Source organism: Penaeus vannamei, chromosome 41, assembly GCF_042767895.1.
Source record: "Penaeus vannamei isolate JL-2024 chromosome 41, ASM4276789v1, whole genome shotgun sequence".
Taxonomy (NCBI): domain Eukaryota; kingdom Metazoa; phylum Arthropoda; class Malacostraca; order Decapoda; family Penaeidae; genus Penaeus; species Penaeus vannamei.
Genome location: NC_091589.1, coordinates 23576783 through 23597554, shown reverse-complemented (window position 1 = coordinate 23597554; position 20772 = coordinate 23576783). Strand labels below are relative to the sequence as shown.

At 47.2% G+C, this 20772-nt stretch overlaps 1 protein-coding gene across 1 annotated transcript in view; it reads right to left on the bottom strand.

Moving 5' to 3' along the window:
- LOC113828532 (mucin-2) overlaps nucleotides 1-17305 on the bottom strand; it is a 20126-nt gene extending 2821 nt beyond the window's left edge. Inside the window, exons 1-11 of the mRNA XM_070118125.1 lie at nucleotides 17267-17305; nucleotides 13674-15277; nucleotides 12773-12838; nucleotides 12357-12505; nucleotides 11931-11989; nucleotides 11530-11567; nucleotides 7533-8066; nucleotides 4331-5815; nucleotides 3544-3594; nucleotides 3165-3245; nucleotides 1-892 (exon numbers count right to left, since the gene is read on the bottom strand). The exon at nucleotides 1-892 is cut by the window's left edge and continues 119 nt beyond it. Coding sequence (XP_069974226.1) covers nucleotides 1-892; nucleotides 3165-3245; nucleotides 3544-3594; nucleotides 4331-5815; nucleotides 7533-8066; nucleotides 11530-11567; nucleotides 11931-11989; nucleotides 12357-12505; nucleotides 12773-12838; nucleotides 13674-15277; nucleotides 17267-17305 — 4998 coding nt within the window. The remainder of the gene's footprint in view (nucleotides 893-3164; nucleotides 3246-3543; nucleotides 3595-4330; nucleotides 5816-7532; nucleotides 8067-11529; nucleotides 11568-11930; nucleotides 11990-12356; nucleotides 12506-12772; nucleotides 12839-13673; nucleotides 15278-17266) is intronic.
- Between the last annotated feature and the right edge of the window lie 3467 nt (nucleotides 17306-20772).

Genomic DNA, 20772 nt, shown 5'->3' with positions numbered 1-20772 from the left:
GGTGTCCTTGGCGCCGTCCTTCTTCAGGTCGCTTGCGAGGACGACGGAGACGCTGGGGCGCCGCCTGAGGGTGCCGCGGGTCCTGGCCACGAAGCGCCCGGGGGTTCTTTGCGAGGAGAAGGGGCGGCGGGCGAGCGGGCGGATGCGCCTGCGCAGGATCACTCCGCGGGGCGTCGACGGCGAGGGCTCGGGGGCCGCGGTCGTGGAGGGCGCCTCGGTCTCCTCTACCGCCTCTTCGGTCGTGGTCGAAGGCTGCGGGGTGGTCGTGGTGGTCGGTCGGACTGTGGTTGTGGTTGTCGGTCTGGCAGTGGTGGTGGTCGTGGTTGTGGGTCTGACAGTGGTGGTGGTCGTGGTGGTGGTCGTTGTGGTGGTAGATTCAGTTGTGGTAGTAGGTTCAGGTGTGGTAGTGGTTGTTGTTGTGGTGGTGGGTTCGGTCTGGGTCGTGGTCCGGGCGGTAAACCTGGTCCGCTTTTCCTCCGCGGCGGCCGCCTTGTCGCCCGCGGAGACCTTGGCCTGCACGAGCGAGGACAGGGAGTTCCCGGCGCCACCGACCTTCACGGACCTGCCGGTCCCGCGCGTCTCGCGAACGGTCTCCTCACCTGCGAATCGGGTCCTGGGCGAGCGGTTGCCGAAGACGATCTGGACCCGCTGGCCCGGGGCGCTGTACTCGAAGCCCGCCTCGTCGCTGTCGAAGGGCTTGAAGTTCCTGACCCGACGGGGCGCTCCCCCCTCGGGCTTCCGCCGCACGACCAGCGGCCTGAGCCTGGGCCCGGCCGACTGGCCCCCCGAGACCGCGCTCGCTCCCTGGCTTTGGGTTAGACTCTTTGCTGTGTTAGCGGCGCTCGAAGCCGGGGCTGCTGCGCGCACGTCGCTTGTGTCAGTGAGAGAGGTGCTGGAAAGACGAGGGCGAGAGGTCAGAGGCCAGCAGACGGGAAGGTCGTGGAGGCTGTGAGCTCAGGTCAAAGGCCGTGCAGGTTCCAAAAGGACGATGAAGCTCAGTCTCAGAATATTTGAATTACAGCAAATCCAGATTCTTTTTTTTTTTTTTTTTTTTATGACTGTACATATCGATCGCGTCATTGTGGAACCAAGAGCTTTTGAAGGCGACCAGAGTTTGCACCGAGAGGTTAGTGGAAGAGGAAAGAAAACTTGCAGAAAACCTGACCGACCAAGAGTTGATAGAGACGAAATTCCAAAATTCTAAACGTTACCAAGGTCTTCATGCTGACCAGAGTAAAGTTGTTTCCTAAATAGAAGATGATCTATAGAAGCTATAGATCTATAGAAGCTATATATAGGAGCTATAGAAGATGATCCCAAAGTCTTGCAACCAGATTACCATGCAAAAAAAATCACTAATTACAGGTATAAATTAACCATTCCTCGCGAGTCTGTATATCCCAAATATGTGCAGTGAATAACCCAAATCGAAATTTTGAATTCCAGTGTGCAGAGGACGTGCCTTGAGATGTGAATTAAAAGGAAAACCCCATTGCCTTCAAGTAAAGTAATTTTAGCGTTAACGAAAATAAGGATTCCTCACTTTAATTTGCCATGAACCAAAAAAATACCAATAATGCTTATAGCTCTGATATATTTTGAGCTCACAGAATATAAAGAAGTTATCCCTTAAGATTTTACTCAAAGAAAACGAGATCTTCCAAGTTCAAAGAAAATGGGAATCTAATTTCACCGAAAGGCTTGGAAATTTTTACAAAATCCAGTTTCGCTATAAAGTGAGTCTCGAACTAATTATAAAAAATCAAGAGGGGTTTTATCATGGAAAAACGGACTTGATTTAGGACTAATAAACAAAAGAGGGGACGGAGAGAGTTTTAAACCGACCAAAAATGATTCAAAAAGGCACTAATGTTGTGTGAGACAACCCTGTTTCGAAGCAAGGATCGAGATGCACTGAAAAGCAGGGGACAGAGGTGGAAGAAAGCGTTGGGCCAAAGATCGCGACTTTAATGTCTTGAGGATTACTAAGCACGAGGCAAGGAAAGTTTATCGGGGGGAAAGGAGGAAGAGGAGGAGGAGGAGGGAGGAAGCGGTGGCGGTGGAGTGGGCGGAGTCGAATCTTCTTCGAAAATTTTTTCTTCGCTTCTTCTGAAGGGCGATGACGCGGTTGATCACGTGACCTTGGGTGATCTGGTGACCTTTGACGACCTTGGGTGTTCTGGGACGTCCTTTCGAGGTGGTGGGGATGGGGAGGGAGCGGCGACGGAGGGTGGTGGAGGGAGGAGGAGGGTACGACGTCGAAAAGTGATCACTGATGACGTCACTCCCGCGCGTGTTAGGTCAAGAGAGGTCACGTCAAGGGCTTCGTCGTCAATTCGAGGCGGGACTAAGGTTGTCATAAAATCTCAACCAGACTTAGTGGGTTAGTATCTTTTTACACATAAAACACAAACAACATATATGTCTACCATTAGTACTTGTTAAAACACACAACAACAACAACAACATGAGTCTCACAGTATGTACTCGAACGTGGTAGTCAACAACACACAGAAATGAGTATGTGAATATACCCCTACCAGGCATACCACAGTACTCTCACCATGATTATCTACCAATGAGTATCTACCATTACCCTTATCTACTCAAGCAACATCTACCAACGCACACTCAACATATAATACAAAAGAACACAGAACAACACATAATCTACATGTACAATTACTTACCAATATCTAAATTACTCAACAAAGATTGTTAGTATACTTTGCACTGTGGTATATTGTGTTAGTATACAGGTGGAGAGCTACCATTCGGTGTTGTGGTTATTTGATATGTTATTTGATATCTAAATGTCTTAAAATCTATAATATACATGATAGAAGCTAAGGGCATGTCTGTGAACAATGTAATTTAAATATTCTACACTTGGTCAACGCTAATCAGAATGTGATTTAGATAATTTCCGTATTTCTCTCTAAGGTACGAAAGCAGTTTTTAACTAGTGAATGAAAAATAGTAAAAACGTTTTAAAAAAATATGCAGAGATGTGAACGAGAAACGAACAATTTCACCAATCCAAGATATACACGAACTGCATATCCCGTATCGCGGAAATGGACACGCATCTCCTCCATTCACAAATCCGCATGAATGGAAAAAGCTCTAATTGTTTACGAAGTGACGATAGTGTGTGAACTCACTCGGTGGCGGGTGGGGAGTACAGCTGATCGGGTTCCTGAGGTGCTGACTCAACCCGGAGGTCGAAGTCATTGGTGAGGGTTCTGTTGGGGTGCAAAGAGTGTGTTATTGGCCTCTCCCTGTTCGCTTGGGCGCGTGTGAGTGCGGGCGAGTGTGTGTGTGTGTTTTGCGTGCGGACACTCACGGGACTGAACAAAGGTGAACACCACACAGGAACAGTATTTTGGTGAAAACATACAACACACACTAAAGGACGTGCATTTTTGGACAAAAAAAAACAAAACAAAATTGACGTTTGGACATATAGACAGACAGACGGACAAATAGACATAGACATGGCAACAAAGAACAAGACAGGGTGGGGATTTCAAAAGCACTTACGGTGACGGGACTTCCTGGATAACATCAGGTGCAGCGGAGTCAAGGAGAACGCTGTGAAAATAAGGAACCAAGGTCAGACATGGTGTGTACATCGTGTATGTGTGTGTGCGTATATGTATGTGCATATACACACACATTGGCACTTCAGTCGACTATATGTCATATGCGAATGTGTATGTATATCTAATGTGGAAAGGTATGAATGAGAACGAATATCTTCACAATGCAAGAAATATTCGTTCTCATTCATACCTTTCCACATTTGTCAACATGAATACGGTTCATGTATATCTAAACAAACACACACTTGCACTTAAGGGTCGACTTATATGTCATATGCGGGTGGGTATGTATATCTACTATATACAAACATACATTTGCACTTCAGGGTTGATTTATATATTATATGCGAGTGTTTATGCATCTCTCTATATACAAACACACTTGTACTGCAGGGTGATGCCTCTTAAAGAGTCTGTTGTTTTTCTTTCTCTCTTTAACAGTTAAAGAAAGGGAGGTGGAAGCGACAGGCATCGACTCATTCGTTCATCCTTGGATTAGTAAGTGTTGGGAAAAAATAAAAAATCCATTTACACCATATTAGTACGTTCCTAATTCCGTCGATTAGTTTAAGTACAAAAATATATCTCGCGCTGCTAAATAACAGGATCTAGCGCTGCGCATCCGAGTGTTAGTCTACGGCCCTCGAGGATGAGGAGCGAGGCACAATGCACTTGGTTTTGAGGAGAGAGAATGAGAGAAAACAGTCTCGTTCTTGGCGACTTACTTGGATGGCGGGGCGACTTGCAGGGGGTCCTGGGAGAAGGGGGGGAAGGATGGGGAGGAAGAGGAGGAGGAGGAGGTGTCAGCCAGGGGGAGGGCGCTCATGTCGGGGGTCTTGACCTGGGGGGAGGTGGCAGCGAGGGGCACGCCGATGGCATCCTGCACGGCGGCCGAGGAGAAGGACTGGAGCAGCTGGGGCTCGGACACGGAGTTGAACTGGACGGGGGACACGGGGATCACCTGGCTCTGGCCGGGGTTGCTCGGGAAGATGGAGGCGTCCTGGCCGACGGAGCCCGCGCCCGAGAGGGGCACCTGCACGATGGAGCCGCTGCCGAAGGCCTGCGGGGCGGCCTCGGCCTGCTCGACGGCGGGGAAGGCGGGGGGAGGAGGGAAGTTCTGAGAGCTAGCGAAGTTGCCTTGGGGCACAACGGCGCTGAGGGGCACGCCGCCCGTGCTCAATGACCCGAGGTTTCCGATGGAAGGGAACACCTGCGTGATCTGAGAGGCGCCGCTGTCTCTCGGGGCTGAGCTCAGGCCCGGCAGGGGCACCCCGCCGGAGGCTGGCTGGGACACAAAAGTGGCCTGTGGCTGGCCGGCATCAGGGGCAGCAGCGGCGCCCTGGGAGAAGGAGGAGAAGGAAGCATCCTCAAGAATCCCTACGGTGCCCTGAGGTCCGATGCCGTTCCCCTGAGAGAGAGGAATGCCGCCAGATACCAGGATCCCGTCGGCCTGGGGCGTGAAGAGGTCGGGGGCGCCGGCCACGACGTTCGTGAGCACAGCCTGCTGGATGTTGCTCTGCGGCGCCGACACATCGCCGGAGAAAGCCTGGCCTGCCTGCGGCTGCTCGACGAACACCTGCTGCGGCTCCGAGACGAACACGCTCTCGGGCTGGGACACGGACACCACCTGCGGCTCGGAGATGGACACGACCTCGCTGCCGCCGGGCGCGCCCTGGCTGGAGCCTACGAACTGGGGGGAGCTCAGGCCTTGCAGGGGGACGCCTACTGCGGCTGAGGTGTCCTGGAGAAGCCCTTCGGAGCGGATGTCGGGAAGGCCAGACTGAGGAATGCCGCTGGACACCAGGATCCCGTCGGCTTGGGGCGTGAAGATGTCGGGGGCGTTCGGGATGACCATGGTGAGCACAGCCTGCTGGATGTTGGTCTCGGGAACGGAGAAAGCCTGTTCCGCCTGCGGCTGCGCAACGGACACCACCTGCGGCTCGGAAATGGACACGCTCTCGGGCTGGGACACGGACACCACCTGCGGCTCCGACACGGACAGAACCTCGCTGCCACCGACCGCGCCCTGGCTAGAACCTACGAACTGGGGGGAGCTCAGGCCGGGGAGGGGGACCCCCGAGCCCTCCTGAGGAACCCCTTGGGATCGAATATCGGGAAGGAAGGATTGGGTAGGAGGTTGGGCATCTTGGAGCTGGATGACGGAGAAAGGGGCGTCGCCAGCTGGATCAAGCAGAGTCGCCGTCAGTAGGCTGGGGAGACATGCAACACCCTCGTTAGCATGCACATGGCACTTCCGGGGCACGGGGCGGGAAGGACGGCGGCCGGGGCTACTTTAGGGCTACCCTAAGCAATCCCGCTTCCTATCATGGTTTCCTTTATCATCCTTACTGTTATTTTGTTTATTCATTTACTCTTTTGAGGGACGTGGCTCAAATGCACAGCGAATACGAGGAATTGAATGAGAATCCAAAGTGACGAAAGTAGAAACGTGTAAATAAAATTCAAGAAAGGGGAATCATTGTTAGATTTAAAAAGAAATAAATCATAGATCACGTTCCCAGTGTAGTGAAAGGCATGAATGAGAATGAATAAACTTCACAGCGCAAGAGATGTAGTTGATACATTTCGATTAAGTATTCACCACAAACCACACGCATCAATTACATATCTTTCGTCTAAAGAATTATTCATTCCCATTCATACAATTTTCTTCACAGGAAAAGGATCTATTTACCAAATCTAAAAATGACTTTATGATGTTCAAAAATGTCATCAAATATAATCCGTTAAGGTGTCATTCCTTTTATCACTTTTATCTTCAATACTATCATTTAATTTGACCGTATTTGGAAAGGGATTGCTTAAGGTAAAATTCGTTTTTAATATTCTCCATGCACAACAACGTGCAAAAATGAATAACAGTTTCCTTCAGAATCTACCGCAAGTTATCCATGCCTGTGTTGAATTATATACAATTCAACTGCATTATATTTCATCTACAGAATAATGAATATATCAGTCTACGTCAATAAAAAAAAATGAAGGGCGGACAGTACGTGCTTAAGTAGTGCTGATAAAGTGTATATGTGTGTGCGTGTGTAAGTATAAGTTTGTAAGTGTATATGTGTGTGTGTAAGTAGGTATAAGTTTGTAAGTGTATATGTGTGTGTAAGTATATGTTTGTAAGTGTGTGTGTGTGTAAGTATGTTTGTAAGCGTGTGTGTGTGTGTGTAAATATATGAAAATATATGTTTGTGTATGGAAGTGTATATGTGAGTGTGTGTGTGTTTGTAAATATATGAAAATATATGTTTGTGTATGGAAGTGTATATATATGTGTGTGTGTCTGTGTGTGTGTGTGTACAAATGTCTATAAATATGTGCATGTATGTGTGTGCCTAAATTTACGGAAGTGCATGGGATCTTTAGTACATGTGTCCAGTTCTGGGTAAGTATACAGGAAATATATGTGATATATAATACATATAAACAGTGTGCTTCCTTTTTATGTGCCGAGTATGAGTATGAGTATATCTTATATTTGTGCAGAAGTGTGCTTTCTTTTTAAAAGTGAAAATATATCCTTAAAAAAGGATAGTCTTTTTGATTTAGAAATTTTGTTTTAATATATGGAAATTATCAAGTGAAAATGGTCCATTGGATATCATTCTGGTTTTGATACTTTTTAAGATGTAAAGTGAAAAAAGGTTTATTTGATATTTTGGTTTTGATGCTTTTAAGATGTAAAGTGAAGAGGGTTTATTTGATATCAACTTGATTTTGATATATGGAAAATGGAATGTGGAAATGGTTTATGTGAGAGTGACATGGATTATGGATGTCCTGTGGAAGTCTTAGGGAGATGTTCGTATGCGAGGAACCGACATTGGGTCCTGGGGGGTGGGAGAGGGAGGGGGGGGGGGTTAAGGGTATCTGGGACAGCCCTGGGCTCGAAGGACCACTAACCTCTGCTCTTCCGGTTGGGACACGGTCAGGATCTCGGGCTGGGACACGGACACGACTTCGGGCTGGGACACGGAGGCGATCTCGGGCAGGGACACGCCGAGGGACTGGGGCTCCTGGGGGGCGCCGAAGGTCTCGTCCACGAACTGCGCTTGGCCGACGGTGGTGACGTCCTGGTCGAAGCCCCCGACGCGGATGGCGGTGTCGGGGATGGCGGTGTCGAAGGCGATCGGCTCGTCGGACGCGAGGAAGTCCTGGATGGTCACCGGGTTCTCGACGAGGACGGGGTCTTGGAAGGTCGCCGGGGTCTCGTACACGGCCGGGACGTCGGGCTCGGACACCGTCAGCACCTCGGGCTGGGACACGGACACGATGGTGGGCTCGCCGATGGACTGCAGCTCGGCGTCGGACACGGACACCAGCTCGGGGAGTCCTGGAGATCCTTCGGAGGAGCTGAGGAAGATGGGCTGGCCGTCGCTGATGATCTGGGGCTCCGAGAGGGAGTAGGTGATGTCGGGGAGGGGGGCGCCGGTCAAGCTGCAAGAGGGGCGGGAGGGAAGTTAGATTCATGGGCGTTTATTCCAGATTTAAGAATATGATATCAATTTCATTCATAAAAGTCAAACGCGAAGGAAGGGGTTAGTTGCTCATGCACAGATATTTTCTTTGATATCTTGCTCTGACAGAGTGAAATGTGGTCATGCGATCCCCACAGGGATGTCGGGACATGCAGGGTGCGGTGGTGGTGTGAGGTGTCTGGAAGAATGTACTCCAGGACTCAGCAAACCTTCTTTGAGGAGGTTCCTGGCCGGAGGTGTCGATGGACGTGGGGTTGGAGGTTAGAGACGAGGATGGAGGAGATATTGGTGGGGATGGAGATGGCGGGTGAGCCTGTGCCACAGCCTGCGGCATCTCCATCACGGGCATCGGGAAAATAAGCAGAGGCAGAAACACATCAGGGGCGCTGGTGGGGAGCTGGGAGGAGGGGGAGTCTGAGGGGACCAAGTAGGGCACGTCGACAAAGGACAAAGGCATCTGGGGGAGGTTGGGGGACGTCGGGTCGAACGACGCTTGTGGAAGGAGTGCCTGAAGGAAGCCGGAATCCACGAAGGCGGACGCGGGGGTCACCGTAAACCCGGTCATCTGGACATCAAAGTGGTTCTCGCGTTGGGGCTCGACCTCTGGGGGCGGCACCAGGTTCTCCTCTGGAAGCTTAATGTCATTTTGCATCTCCTGAATCTGCTGGAACATCTGAAGCCCTTGCAAGATGTCAAACATATTTATCTGCGCTGGAAACGGAATAGTGGCTGGTTGGATAAGTGGCGCGTGCATTGGCTCGCTGCCTACCTCGGTGTGAGTACCAGTCATGAGCGTTTCCGTATCAACTTCCATTGCAGGGATGAAGGAATCTAAGGAATTTCCACTGTCCTCTTGGGATCCTTCAAGTAGCGAAACTTTCAGGGGATTAGATTTATTCCTCAGAGCTTCTGTCAGACCAAAGATGGCACCTTTCGAAGCCTGTGTACTCTCAAGGACCTCGCTCGACCCTGCCACAAGCCGCGACAGGGCCAGAAGTAGGGTGGGGTCCGGAGCCAAGGAGGTTGTCTCGGACCCTATCAGTATTTCCCGCACGCCTGATGTCTCCGGGGCAAGGGTCGAGTCGTTGGCCGACACTTCATCCTCAAGCGAGAGGTCATTTGAGATCCCAGTTGTGAAGAGTTGCAAGTTGGAGAAATCCGTCGCAAAGCCGGATTCTTCATCACTCTCTTCGGCAGAAACTTCTGGGAGGAAAGCGTCACCGAGATCATCTTCTGGGCTGATGGGAGACGCGATCTGTGCAATTTCTGATAAGGAAACATTGACAGGTTGTTGTTCCTCATTCTGGGCAGTTCCATTGGGTAAAAACACAGCCTCGGTGCCCTCTGATACTCCCAAAGTTGAAGACAAGAAAGAGCTTTCTCCTAAAGACACATTCTTGATCCCGGAACCTGACTCTGATCGCAAATCATCTTGGAAACCGGTAAAATTACCCTGTATTATTTCCTGGCCATTTCCGGTGTTCCCAAGCACCTTTGGAAAGGTGAAGGAGTTCAATTCAGGCAAGTCAAAGAAAGGATTGATGAAGATATTGTTATCCTCGGTGCCTTTTTCTTCTGGACCGTCATTCTCTTCGCCTTTATCGTCCTCAGTGCCCACAGCAGATGTGGTGAGATTCATCTGTGCATTTTGTGAAGAATTAGCAACGGAATCATCGACGACAATAATCGACGTGTTGCGAGACAGGTCGAGGCTTTTGCCAGAGGAATCCAGGCCTTGGTCTACGATTACTATGGCAGGGAGCTCTGGAGGTTCGACAACATCTACGGTCTCTGGCTGAGAGGCTGAGATAGTCTGCGGGTGACTGATGTTCGAGACCTCTGCCTCCGACACCGAAATCACCTCAGGGCTACTTGCGTTCCCCTGGGAGGAAGAGATAAAGACCGGGGGCGACAAGACAATTTCCGTGACTTCGTTGTCTGGGAGGAAAGACGCGTCTTCTGTCTCCGTCACGAGGCTCGGTATGGGTAAGAGCAGTGAGGTCGAGTTCTCCACCACGGAAGCGGGTGTTGAAGATGGACCGTCAGAGGAAGTGTTAAAGAAGAAGTCTGTGGTTGGATGGTCGTCTCCCTTGGCCACTTCACTCTCTTCAATCTCGTTTCCAGTGAACGAAACTGTATTCAGATCCCTCACCAAATCCCGTGGGAAGTCGGGATTCAAATCATCGACCAGCAATACTGAAGTGTTGCCGATCGCGTTCGATTCGGTGACGTCAAAAGCGTCTGCGATATCAACAACTTCGGTCGAATCTACAACAACGATTGGTGGCTGATCCGAAGGACCGGGAGAACGAGAACCTTCCAGAGCCTTGTCCAGAACGAAGGCATTATCCTCGCCGCTTTGACTGAGGAGGAGGTCATCCTCGGCGCTCAGATTAAGGAGGCCGACGAAGGAGGAAAGATCTAAACCCGTGGCATTTTCCCCGCCGTCCGACACCTCCTCTTCGCTGGCGTCGGGTAGGATCAGAACATCTTCCTGTCCTTCGCTCAAGAGGAGGATATCTGGGCTAGGAGGGATAGGGATAGGGGACGAGGAGGGATTAAGGATCGTGGTGGCGGGAGGATTCGGTCCTTCGGTGCCGACCGGGGCTCGTAAGCGTCCGAAAGCTCCTAAGTCAACAATGGCGGGCGGGGAAGATCTGTCGGTTCACACCATGAGGGTTAGTTGGTCTTTGCCGGGGGGATACGTGGCTAGTTGGTTCTTGGCGGGGGAAACGGGATTAGTTCAAAATGCTATTAATGCTGTTAGTAATTCGTTGTGTCTCTTCACTACTAGGCTACCTTTGTTTCTATTTTTTTTTTATTAGTATACAATAACCGCCATGACGAGGAAAACATAAAACTGATGGTGTAGAAAATGTGGACAATTCTACGTTAGTGTAAGTTTCCAGATTTGGATTCTATGATGATGTTAGTTACAAGCAAGTTAGTCATTCTTTCGTAATGCAGTTAACATAGCAAAGCACAAAACACACACACAAAGCAACAACTCAAATTTCAAAAACAAAGCGTTGAAGAATTTCCATTTACATCGCAAGAAAAAACGTATTTTTAAAAATTTCTTTCATTCGATCTGAGATGATTTAATATCAGATCCAGAATAAAAGATAAAAAATGCAATTAAGAAAAAAAAAATGCATACAAATAGGCCTACATTCGTTCATCTTTATGATACGAAAATATATCAACATCCCATATCTTTCCCTCCCTTTCAATTTCTTCCATTTTCCCTACTAAATAATGATAAAAATCATTAATTCTTCAACGCTGTGTCTGGAAGCATCATCATCATCATCAATCATCAATCATAATTACCATTCAACGTGCTAAATCACACAAATATGTACATACGAGTTAGTTCATTACAAGTGTTCAAAAAATGTGCTATTTTTTTTTTTACTTACACATCGTCAACGGTCACTGGAGCGTCTACAGTAACGATCTATGGAAGAGAAAATAGGTGACGATTTTTAGAAATTATTTTATTTTTTTCCAGTTATTATTATTACTTTTTAAAATTGTATAATCAGTTTTGGTGATTTTTGATATAATAATCTTTGAATTACTAACTGATTCAATGATGGTTAATCTAATAGATTCTAAACTGATTTTCAACCTCATATACTTTAACTTAATAGTCAATATTATTCTTAGTAACATTTCTCTTTAAGAAAAAACATCTACAAAATATAAACAGTTAGAAATTACGGTAAAAAGGGACATAAACAACGGGAATAAACACACGAACAGACACACACAATCGGACGTAAACAAAAGAACATCGAAAAATGGCGCCATTACTCACATCAAAAGAATTTCGTACAGAATCCTCAGGGAGAAGAGTGATTGCTGGAGCTGCGACATCTGGAAAAAATAAAATGATTGAATTGAAGAATAGATCGATAAATATCATAGGTGAATAGAAAAGAATTGAAGGAATAGATTAGTGGAATGTAATATATTTGTGACTTACAAGTAAAAGAAAAAAATTATATATCATGATATAACATTAATAAAAAATAACAGCATCAGGAAAGTTGATATCATGAAAATATCCAGAATAAAAGAGAAATTAATAGATCAAAAGCTGAAGAGAAAAACAGAAATGGGAAACAATAACTACAATTGAAAATAATATCCCAAAATCAGAGAAAAGACGATCAGAAACATAAGCGCAACAAGCGAAGAGGCAATGTAAACAAACAAAACAAAAGAGCATCGGACTCCCTACCTTCGGTGATGAAGACAGGCTCGTCAATAGGATCAGAAACCACTGTAAAGGATTCCGTGGCGGGTTCTTCGTTTACAATGAAGACCTCGTTATTCAGGACAGGAAGGGCCACACCGCCTTCGATCACGCGGGGGTCACGAGAGGCATCTCTGTTATTAAGAAATGAGGTCATATTAGGTCGATTGGTTTTATCATTATAATTCAGCATACGTTAATATATTATAACTCAATATTTTACTAAGTACGAGAATTTTGAATATTATTCAAGTCAATGCTTCACCAATTAACAACTAAACTCACATTTATTCATTCTAAAGATACCAAAACCCACATAAACACCAATTTTCCGATTCAATTTCCACAATAAACAAGAAATGGAAGGTAAAGAAAACGGGAATTTCAAATAGAAAACTCACTCTACAATGAAAATGGGTTCGTCATCAATAGGGGTGTCTGTGTTAAACCTGATGTCGATAGCGGGCCTGTAGGGAAGAAAATGGGAACTTTTGAATTTTGTTTGTGATTGATTACTAGTCTTTTATTATCAGTAATCGTCATCATCATGAGTGTGACAATTGTTATTACTATTATTGTTATCATAATTATTATAATATCAACAGCATCATTATTATCAGTATAACATTACTCCTATTATCATTATCAATTCACCATCATTAGTCATTACCATCATTATCTTCAATTTCTCATCATCCTCACCATTATTACCATCATTATCATCAATTTATCATCATCCCCACCATTATTACCATCATTATCTTCAAATCTTCATCATCCCCACCATTATTACCATCATTATCTTCAATTTTTCATCATCCGCACCATCATTACCATCATTATCTTCAATTTTTTTATCATCCCCACCATTATTACCATCATTATCTTCAATTCTTCATCATCCCCACCATTATTACCATCATTATCTTCAATTCTTCATCATCCCCACCATTATTACCATCATTATCTTCAATTCTTCATCATCCCCACCATTATTCCCATCATTATCTTCAATTTTTCATCATCCCCACCATTATTACCATCATTATCTTCAATTTTTATCATCCCCACCATCATTACTATCATTATCATGAATTTATTATCTTCCTCACCACTATTACCATCATTATCTTCAATTTTTCATCATCCCCACCATTATTCCCATCATTACTATCATTATCATCAATTTATCATCATCCCCACCATTATTCCCATCATTATCATCAATTTATCATCAATTTATCATCAATTTATCATCAATTTATCATCGCTAAAACACGCCAAACCCTCCGCCATACTCACGCCGGGGGGGAGATCTCAATGATCCCAGGAGCCGACACTTCGCGGCCAACCTCGACGGAGTCAATGGGGGCAGGACCCACGGGGGCGACGGGCAGAACAGGAGCAACAGGGGCAACAGGAGCGATGACGGGGGCAACAGGAGCCACAGGGGCAACGGGAGCGATGACGGGGCCGGAAACATCCATGGGGACCCAGGGGGCTTGGTCACAGGCTTCGCAATCGGGCTTCGTGGGGAGGGGGCGGTTGAGGTCAGGCAGGGGGGCCGAGGGGGAAGGAGGGGGGTTGTAGCTCCCCGTGGGGAAGGGGACGGGAGCCACAGGGGCGGGGGCGGGCGCGATAGGGGCGGGGGGAACACCGTAGTTGTCTGTGGGGAATGGCACAGGGGCGACGGGAAGGGGTGGGGGTGCGTAGTTGTCTGTGGGGACTGGCACGGGGGCGGCGGGGACTGGGGGGAGGCCGTAGCTGTTAGTGGGGACTGGCAAGGGGGCGGCGGGGACTGGCACGGGGGCGGCGGGGACTGGGGGGAGGCCGTAGCTGTCAGTGGGGACTGGCAAGGGGGCGGCGGGGACTGGGGGGAGGCCGTAGCTGTCAGTGGGGACTGGCACAGGGGCGACGGGAAGGGGTGGGGGCGCGTAGTTGTCAGTGGGGACTGGGGGGAGGCCGTAGTTATCGGAGGGCACCGGCACGGGGGCGACGGGGACTGGGGGAGGCCCGTAGTTGCCCGAAGGGACGGGGACCGGCAGGGGAACGGGTGGGGCGCCGTAGTTACCTGAGGGGGCGATGATGTCTCCTGGCTTGGGGGCGCCGTAGCCGGGTTGGGGGGCCTGGGGCACGCCGTATGAGGGGGAGGGGGCGACGGGGGTGGGAGGGGGAGCGTAGGAGCCATGGGGAGCAGGAGGTGGGGGGCCGTAGTTACCCTTGGGTGGGGGAGGGGGTGGGCCGTAGTTACCCTTGGGTGGGGGAGGGGGTGGGCCGTAGTTACCCTTGGGGGCGGGGGGTGGGGGGCCATAGTGTCCCTTGGGGGCGGGGGGTGGGGGGCCATAGTGTCCCTTGGGTGGGGGAGGGGGTGGGCCGTAGTTACCCTTGGGGGCGGGGGGTGGGGGGCCATAGTGTCCCTTGGGGGGAGCAGGGGGAGGACCATAATTTCCCTTGGGGGGAGCGGGGGGTGGGGGGCCATAATGACCCTTAGGGGGGGCGATGGGGAGAGGGGGCGGCCCGTGAGAGCCCTTACCCTTACCTCCCTGGCCCTTGCCCTTGCCCAGGAATGGGGCCTTGGGGGGAGGGCCGTAGCTGCCCTTGGGAGGGGGAGGGGGAGGCCCGTAGGCAGGGCGAGGGGGCGGGCCGTAGGCAGGAAGCGGGGCGGGGTGGTACTCCTGGCCGCCGCCCTTGCCCTTGCCGAAGCTGAACAGGTCCTTGATGCCCTTGAAGATGTCGAAGTCGAAGAAGCCGCCCTTGCCGCCTCCTCCCTTCCCCTTGGACGGAGGGGGAGGGGGAGGGGGAGGGGCGTAGACGGGGGCGGGGTACGAGCGCTCCTGGATCACGTGCTCGGGGCCGGACTGCGGGAGCGACGCCACGGCTGCCACCACGGCCGCCAGGACGAACACCTGCGGGAGGAGAACAAGGAAGAGTTAGATTTAATTCCATCTATTATTAAAGATTTTGTTTTAATTCCAATTATTATTGAATATTAATTTAATTTATTTAATTTAATTAATTTAATTTAATTTAATTAATTTAATTCCATTTATTATTAAAGATTTAGTTGTAATTCCATCTATTATTAAAGATTTTGTTTTAATTCCATTTGTTATTAAAGATTTTGTTTTAATTCCATTTATTATTAAAGATTTTGTTTTAATTCCATTTATTATTAAATCTTTTTGTTTTAATTCTATTCATTATTAAAGATTTTGTTTTAATTCCATTTATTATTAAAGATTTTGTTTTAATTGCATTTATTACACTGGATATTCTTTGCTGTGACATACTGTCTGTTTTATTTTGCTTCTAAAACTACCCCCTGTGTGCAAGGAATGGCCGGGGTGACCATCCACTGGCAGCGCGAGGGATCGAACGCAAGTCAGCAAGATTGCTAGACGAACAAAGAAGACGGAAGGAAGCCTAAGTCATGGTCAAGGACTCATGAAATGTGTTCGTAAGGATAAATGCCAAGATATGTCGGAGTATTTATTTTTGGAGTCAATTAAATAGGACATGGCCAATAATTCTATTTATTTATTTGTTTAATATTTCTTTTATTCGTATCTGGTTTAGTGAAACTGGAGGATTGTTGACATTGAGAAAGAAAGTGAATGACTCCCTCGCCAACCTAAAAATATATATTCTATTTTCCTTAAATTCACTTGAACACCAAATAATAAGTTAAATAGCCTACATTTGATCTTGAATGAAGTAAATTACGCGAGAAAGTCTTCAGAGTATTGAAGAAAAAACACACGAGAATAAACACTTAGTCTCCATAATATAGAAATTCAGTGTTTAACCGATCCTAGCTGTGACGTCACTCGCGCGGTATTCAAATGGGTACGTCTTCTCGCTAGAAAAACTTTCCCAGGTTATACGCGGGAAGAGAGAGCGTGGTGGAATTTCGCTCTTATGTACCCGTGTCACAAAGACGAAGCGACGAGAGAGAAAGGCGGGTTAGCTGTTCATACCCATATTACCCACTTTCCCTATCGCACGTGTACTGCTATAAGACTCATGTTCCGATGCTTTGCCATTGGACGCGTAGCCCTTACGGATACGGTCGTTAAGGGCAAAAGTTGGTCAGAGCGCTTTCAGAAAAAAGAAAAGAGAGAAAAAAAAAATGGCGGATGATTGCTCGCCGCCGTCTCTTGACCGTCCGTTTTCTTTCGTAATGTAGAACGCTGCTAATCTTTTTCTTTCTATTTCTTTTCTCTTAATTCAGATTCTTCAACTTTACGGATGTTTTACGAGAGGTCCGGAGGAAAGCGAGGGAAAAGGGGAGGCCGGAATATGAATCGTAAGTGGATGTGAGCAGAGGAAGTCTCACTTCCGGGAAAGAAATCTGAAGACAAGAAAGAGGATTCGGAAGGAGGATCCAGTACCGCAAGGCATGGTATAAGTGGCATTAGATTCCACATCGGGAAACAAAAGAATACGATCGGGATTAATGGAGCATTGAGCGATCTTAATCAAAATACAAAGCGCTTATGCAAAAAAGAAGTAAAGAAATAAAAGAAAAAGCACTTAAAAGGAGGATAGAGACAGGTGTATCTATTGTAACCGAAAATATGTAGGTCACGAGTCGCCGGATACGCAAACTGATGGATCCCAGACACATGAACATCGAGAAGCGTGTGAGTTTTTTTTTACCACACATTTCCCGCCAAAACCTATAAACAAACAAACAAATAAATCAACACCACCGTCACCATACCAAGAGAGAGAGAGAGAAAAAAATAAGTAGAAATCTCCCCTCACCCCCTCCCTCGCCTCTATCTTTATTTCAGACCCTAATAATTAAGCCCAGTTGGAGGTATAACATCGGCGTAATGAAAGGGAGACACGAGCAGGCGCCATTAAGACCATACGCACATGTCTAACCTTACCACATGCTCCGCCGCCGGGTAGAGGAGTGGTAGTCCCATGGTAATGGTGGGAATGGGGAAGGGAAAAAAAGAAGAAATGGGCCTAGTCATCTTCACTTTCCTTTTCCATTAATTTGGAGAAGTTCGGGCGGGCAGGTGGTAAGAATTTGAAAGGATTTCCCTCCCTCCGGTTTTCTCCTCCTTCCGGAAAACGGTTTTGATATCGTATAATAATTGTTGTTAGGTTAATATCTTCGATTTTTTTTCTCGGATGCTAATGCTATGGTTTGTCGTGACAGGAAATAACATTCTTGAGCGTTTAACATGACAAATTGGATGCCATCTGATGAAAATACCAATCCCTTTAATTCACGTCCACAAAAAATGAGAAAAAAATAGGAAACGGAAATTTCACCTAATCTTACCGTATGTTATTAAGGGTTAGAATCGCGTAATGCTTTTGTTTATAAGAATCGACGGGAGGAAATAGACTCGTCGTATCAAATCTCACCTAAATACCGTTTACGAGAACATTAAAACCAGAAAAATAACAAGTTAAAATATAGCCTCAAACCCCAGCAGAAATGGCGGGAAAAATTGGCACATGCGCAAACGAATGCCTTGTCACTATTAGAACCATTATCCCATTAGCGTCTGCGATTCTCTCGTCTCCGGGAGTTGGAGCTGCGATGATACACTCGAAATAGCCCATTAGCATGAGTTACCGTTCTGTTTATCTGCCGTAATAACAGGTTGACATCTCAGCTGACGGGGGTGGTAAGCAAAATGGCGTCGGCTGTTGACTGGTGACTCGCTAAGAATCGCTTTTATTTGAGGGCCAATTTCCGTTAAATGGGGACCGAAAATTGCGGATTGGGATGGTTAATAAGGCTATTTTGTACTTGTATAGCTTATGATTTATAGGTTTGCTGGCTCGGGAGTGATATTTCATTTCTATCATGCTCGGATCTTGAAGTGATTGATGCGAATGGAATATGAATCCGAAATTGTAGGCATATTTAATTTTAAAATATTTCCCATCAGAAATACCTCATCCATTTTATAGTCTCTTGTTCAGAGGCCAATAAAGAAATCCCCATTTATTCCTGCATAATTTTCAAATCAACTTTCGACGCAGTTATGCATGATTCGATCAGCTGACATGCGCAAGTACGATAATCCGTCTCGAAAATCAGCGTTCGCACAGACAGCGTCCTTGTAAGACTAATGCACGGATTCACGTCATGAGATCCGACTTATAATTACATTAGACGTTTTGCGTGACCTGGAAATAGATGATGAACGCGTCCTGCGCAAGAGAGGAAGGAAAAGAAAAGGAAAAGAAACATCTTTTCATTCATCACATCGCGAAGAAACCACATCACTAGCGCCGCCCTTGCGGTGGCGGGCGGAAGCACATCCGAAAATGGCAGTTGTACGTATTTTATCGAAATTCTCTTGTTCCTTTTTTGTATCTTAGTTATGAATTCTTTCTTTCGTGTATTACAGTGATGAATTCATGTAAAAGTTAAAATGAACTTGATTTGCGCTGATTTACACTTCATCTAAATACGAGATAGAGACACCTGGGTCAAAGGCAAATGGAAGACCGAGTCGCCGAGATAAATCTAAATCCCTCTTTTTTCTCTCTTTCTCGTTTCTCCTTTCTCTCTCTCTCTCTTTGTCCGCATCTCTCTTTCCCTTTCTCTTCCCACACTATTTTCTCTCACGCAGCGCCCCCTACCATGAGATCAGGAGGCTAGTGACCTCAACATAAGCACAATGTTGGGTCGTGACCTTGCAGCAGAAGACGCGCCAAAATGCCTGCTTTCTAGATGCTTCTAGAATTCTCTTTTATATATTGGATTTACTTTTTTTTTTGGGGGGGGGAGATTTTTTTTTTTTTTTTGTAACTGTTGAAAGGAAATTGCAGTTGATATGATATTTGCTCACGTCGAATAGAGGAAATGAAGAGAGAGAGAAAAAAAAGAGAGTGAGAAAAATAAAAGAATTAAGAAGACGAAAACAAAAAACACACATTAGAGGAAAATGTGAGAGTGAGAAAAATAAAAGAAATAAGAAGATGGAGATAGAAGACACAAAAATTAAAATCTCCGAGTCTTAACTTCTCCTCCTCCTCCTCCTCCTCCTCCTCTTCCTACTCCCCCCTCCTCCTCCTCTTTAAACCAGCTGACGCGATAAAAGAAAAAATACCGAGAGAAAAAAAGAGACGAAGAATAAAAATAGATAAGCGAATAAGAAATAAGTGAAAATAATAAACAAAGGAGGTAGAAGCAATGAGGTTAGAAGAGTAGAAGGAGATAGGGGAAGAAGAGGAAGAAGGGGAAGGAAGAAAAATGGGTAGGGAAGGAGGAGGAAGAAGACAAAGGAGAACAAAAAATAAGAATACAGAAAAGAAGAAGAAAAGGAGTAAGAAAGAGGAGAAGAAGACACAAGACAAGAAGAAGAGAGGATGAATTACAACAATAAGAGTAGACCAAGAAGGACATGAAGAATATAAAGAAAAAGAAGACAGAAGAAGAAGAAGAAAATTAAATAGAAGAAAAGAAGATAGAAGAAGAAAAAAATAAAATAGAAGAAGAAAAAATAAAATAGAAGAATAGAAAATAAAGATGATAGAAGAAGAAGAAAAAAAGATAGAAGAAGAAGAGAAAATAGAAGAAAAATAAGAAAAAATAGAAGAAGAAAAAGAAGAACAGAAACTAGAACTAGAAAAGGAAGGAGGAGGAGGAGAAGGAAGGAAGGAGAAGGAAGGAAGGAGAAGGAGGAAGGAGGAGAGAAGGAAGGAAGGAAGGAAGGAGGAGGAGAAGGAAGGAAGGAGGAGGAGAAGGAAGGAAGGAAGGAGGAGGAGAAGGAAGGAAGGAGGAGGAGAAGGAAGGAGGAGGAGGAGGAGGAGAAGGAGAAGGAGAAAAGGAAGGAGGAGGAGAAGGAAGGAAGGAGGAGAAAAAGGAAAAGGAAGGAGGAGAAAAGGAAGAGAAGGAGGAAGGAGGAGGAGAAAAGGAAGAGCAGGTTTCGCCCCCAGGAATCGGGGCCGCCACGAGACGTGCCGAGCATCGCATATGCGGGAGAGAGAAAGTCTAGGTTACGCGGAGTGCAGGCGGCCCCCCCCCCCCCCCCCCCTTGCAACTTTCCCTGGCCGGGGCGGACGCTTGCAAGGGGTGGTCGTGGGTAGCTGAGAGGCGGGCATCGAGAGGGGGGGATGGGGATGGGGAGGGAGAGGGGGTAAGGGGGGGGAGGTGGGAGGGGGGGAGTACGGAGAGAGGGAGGGAGGGGGGAAGGTGGTAGTAGGGGGAGGGGTAAGGGAGGGAGGGGAGGGGGTGGGGAGGAGGGAGGGGAGGAGGGAGGGTGAGGGGAGGAAGGGAAGGTGGGTAGTAGGGGGAGGGGTAAGGGAGGGAGGGGATGGGGTGGGGAGGAGGGAGGGGAGGAGGGAGGGTGAGGGGAGGAAGGGAAGGTGGGTAGTAGGGGGAGGGGTAAGGGAGGGAGGGGATGGGGGGAGGGAAGGAGGG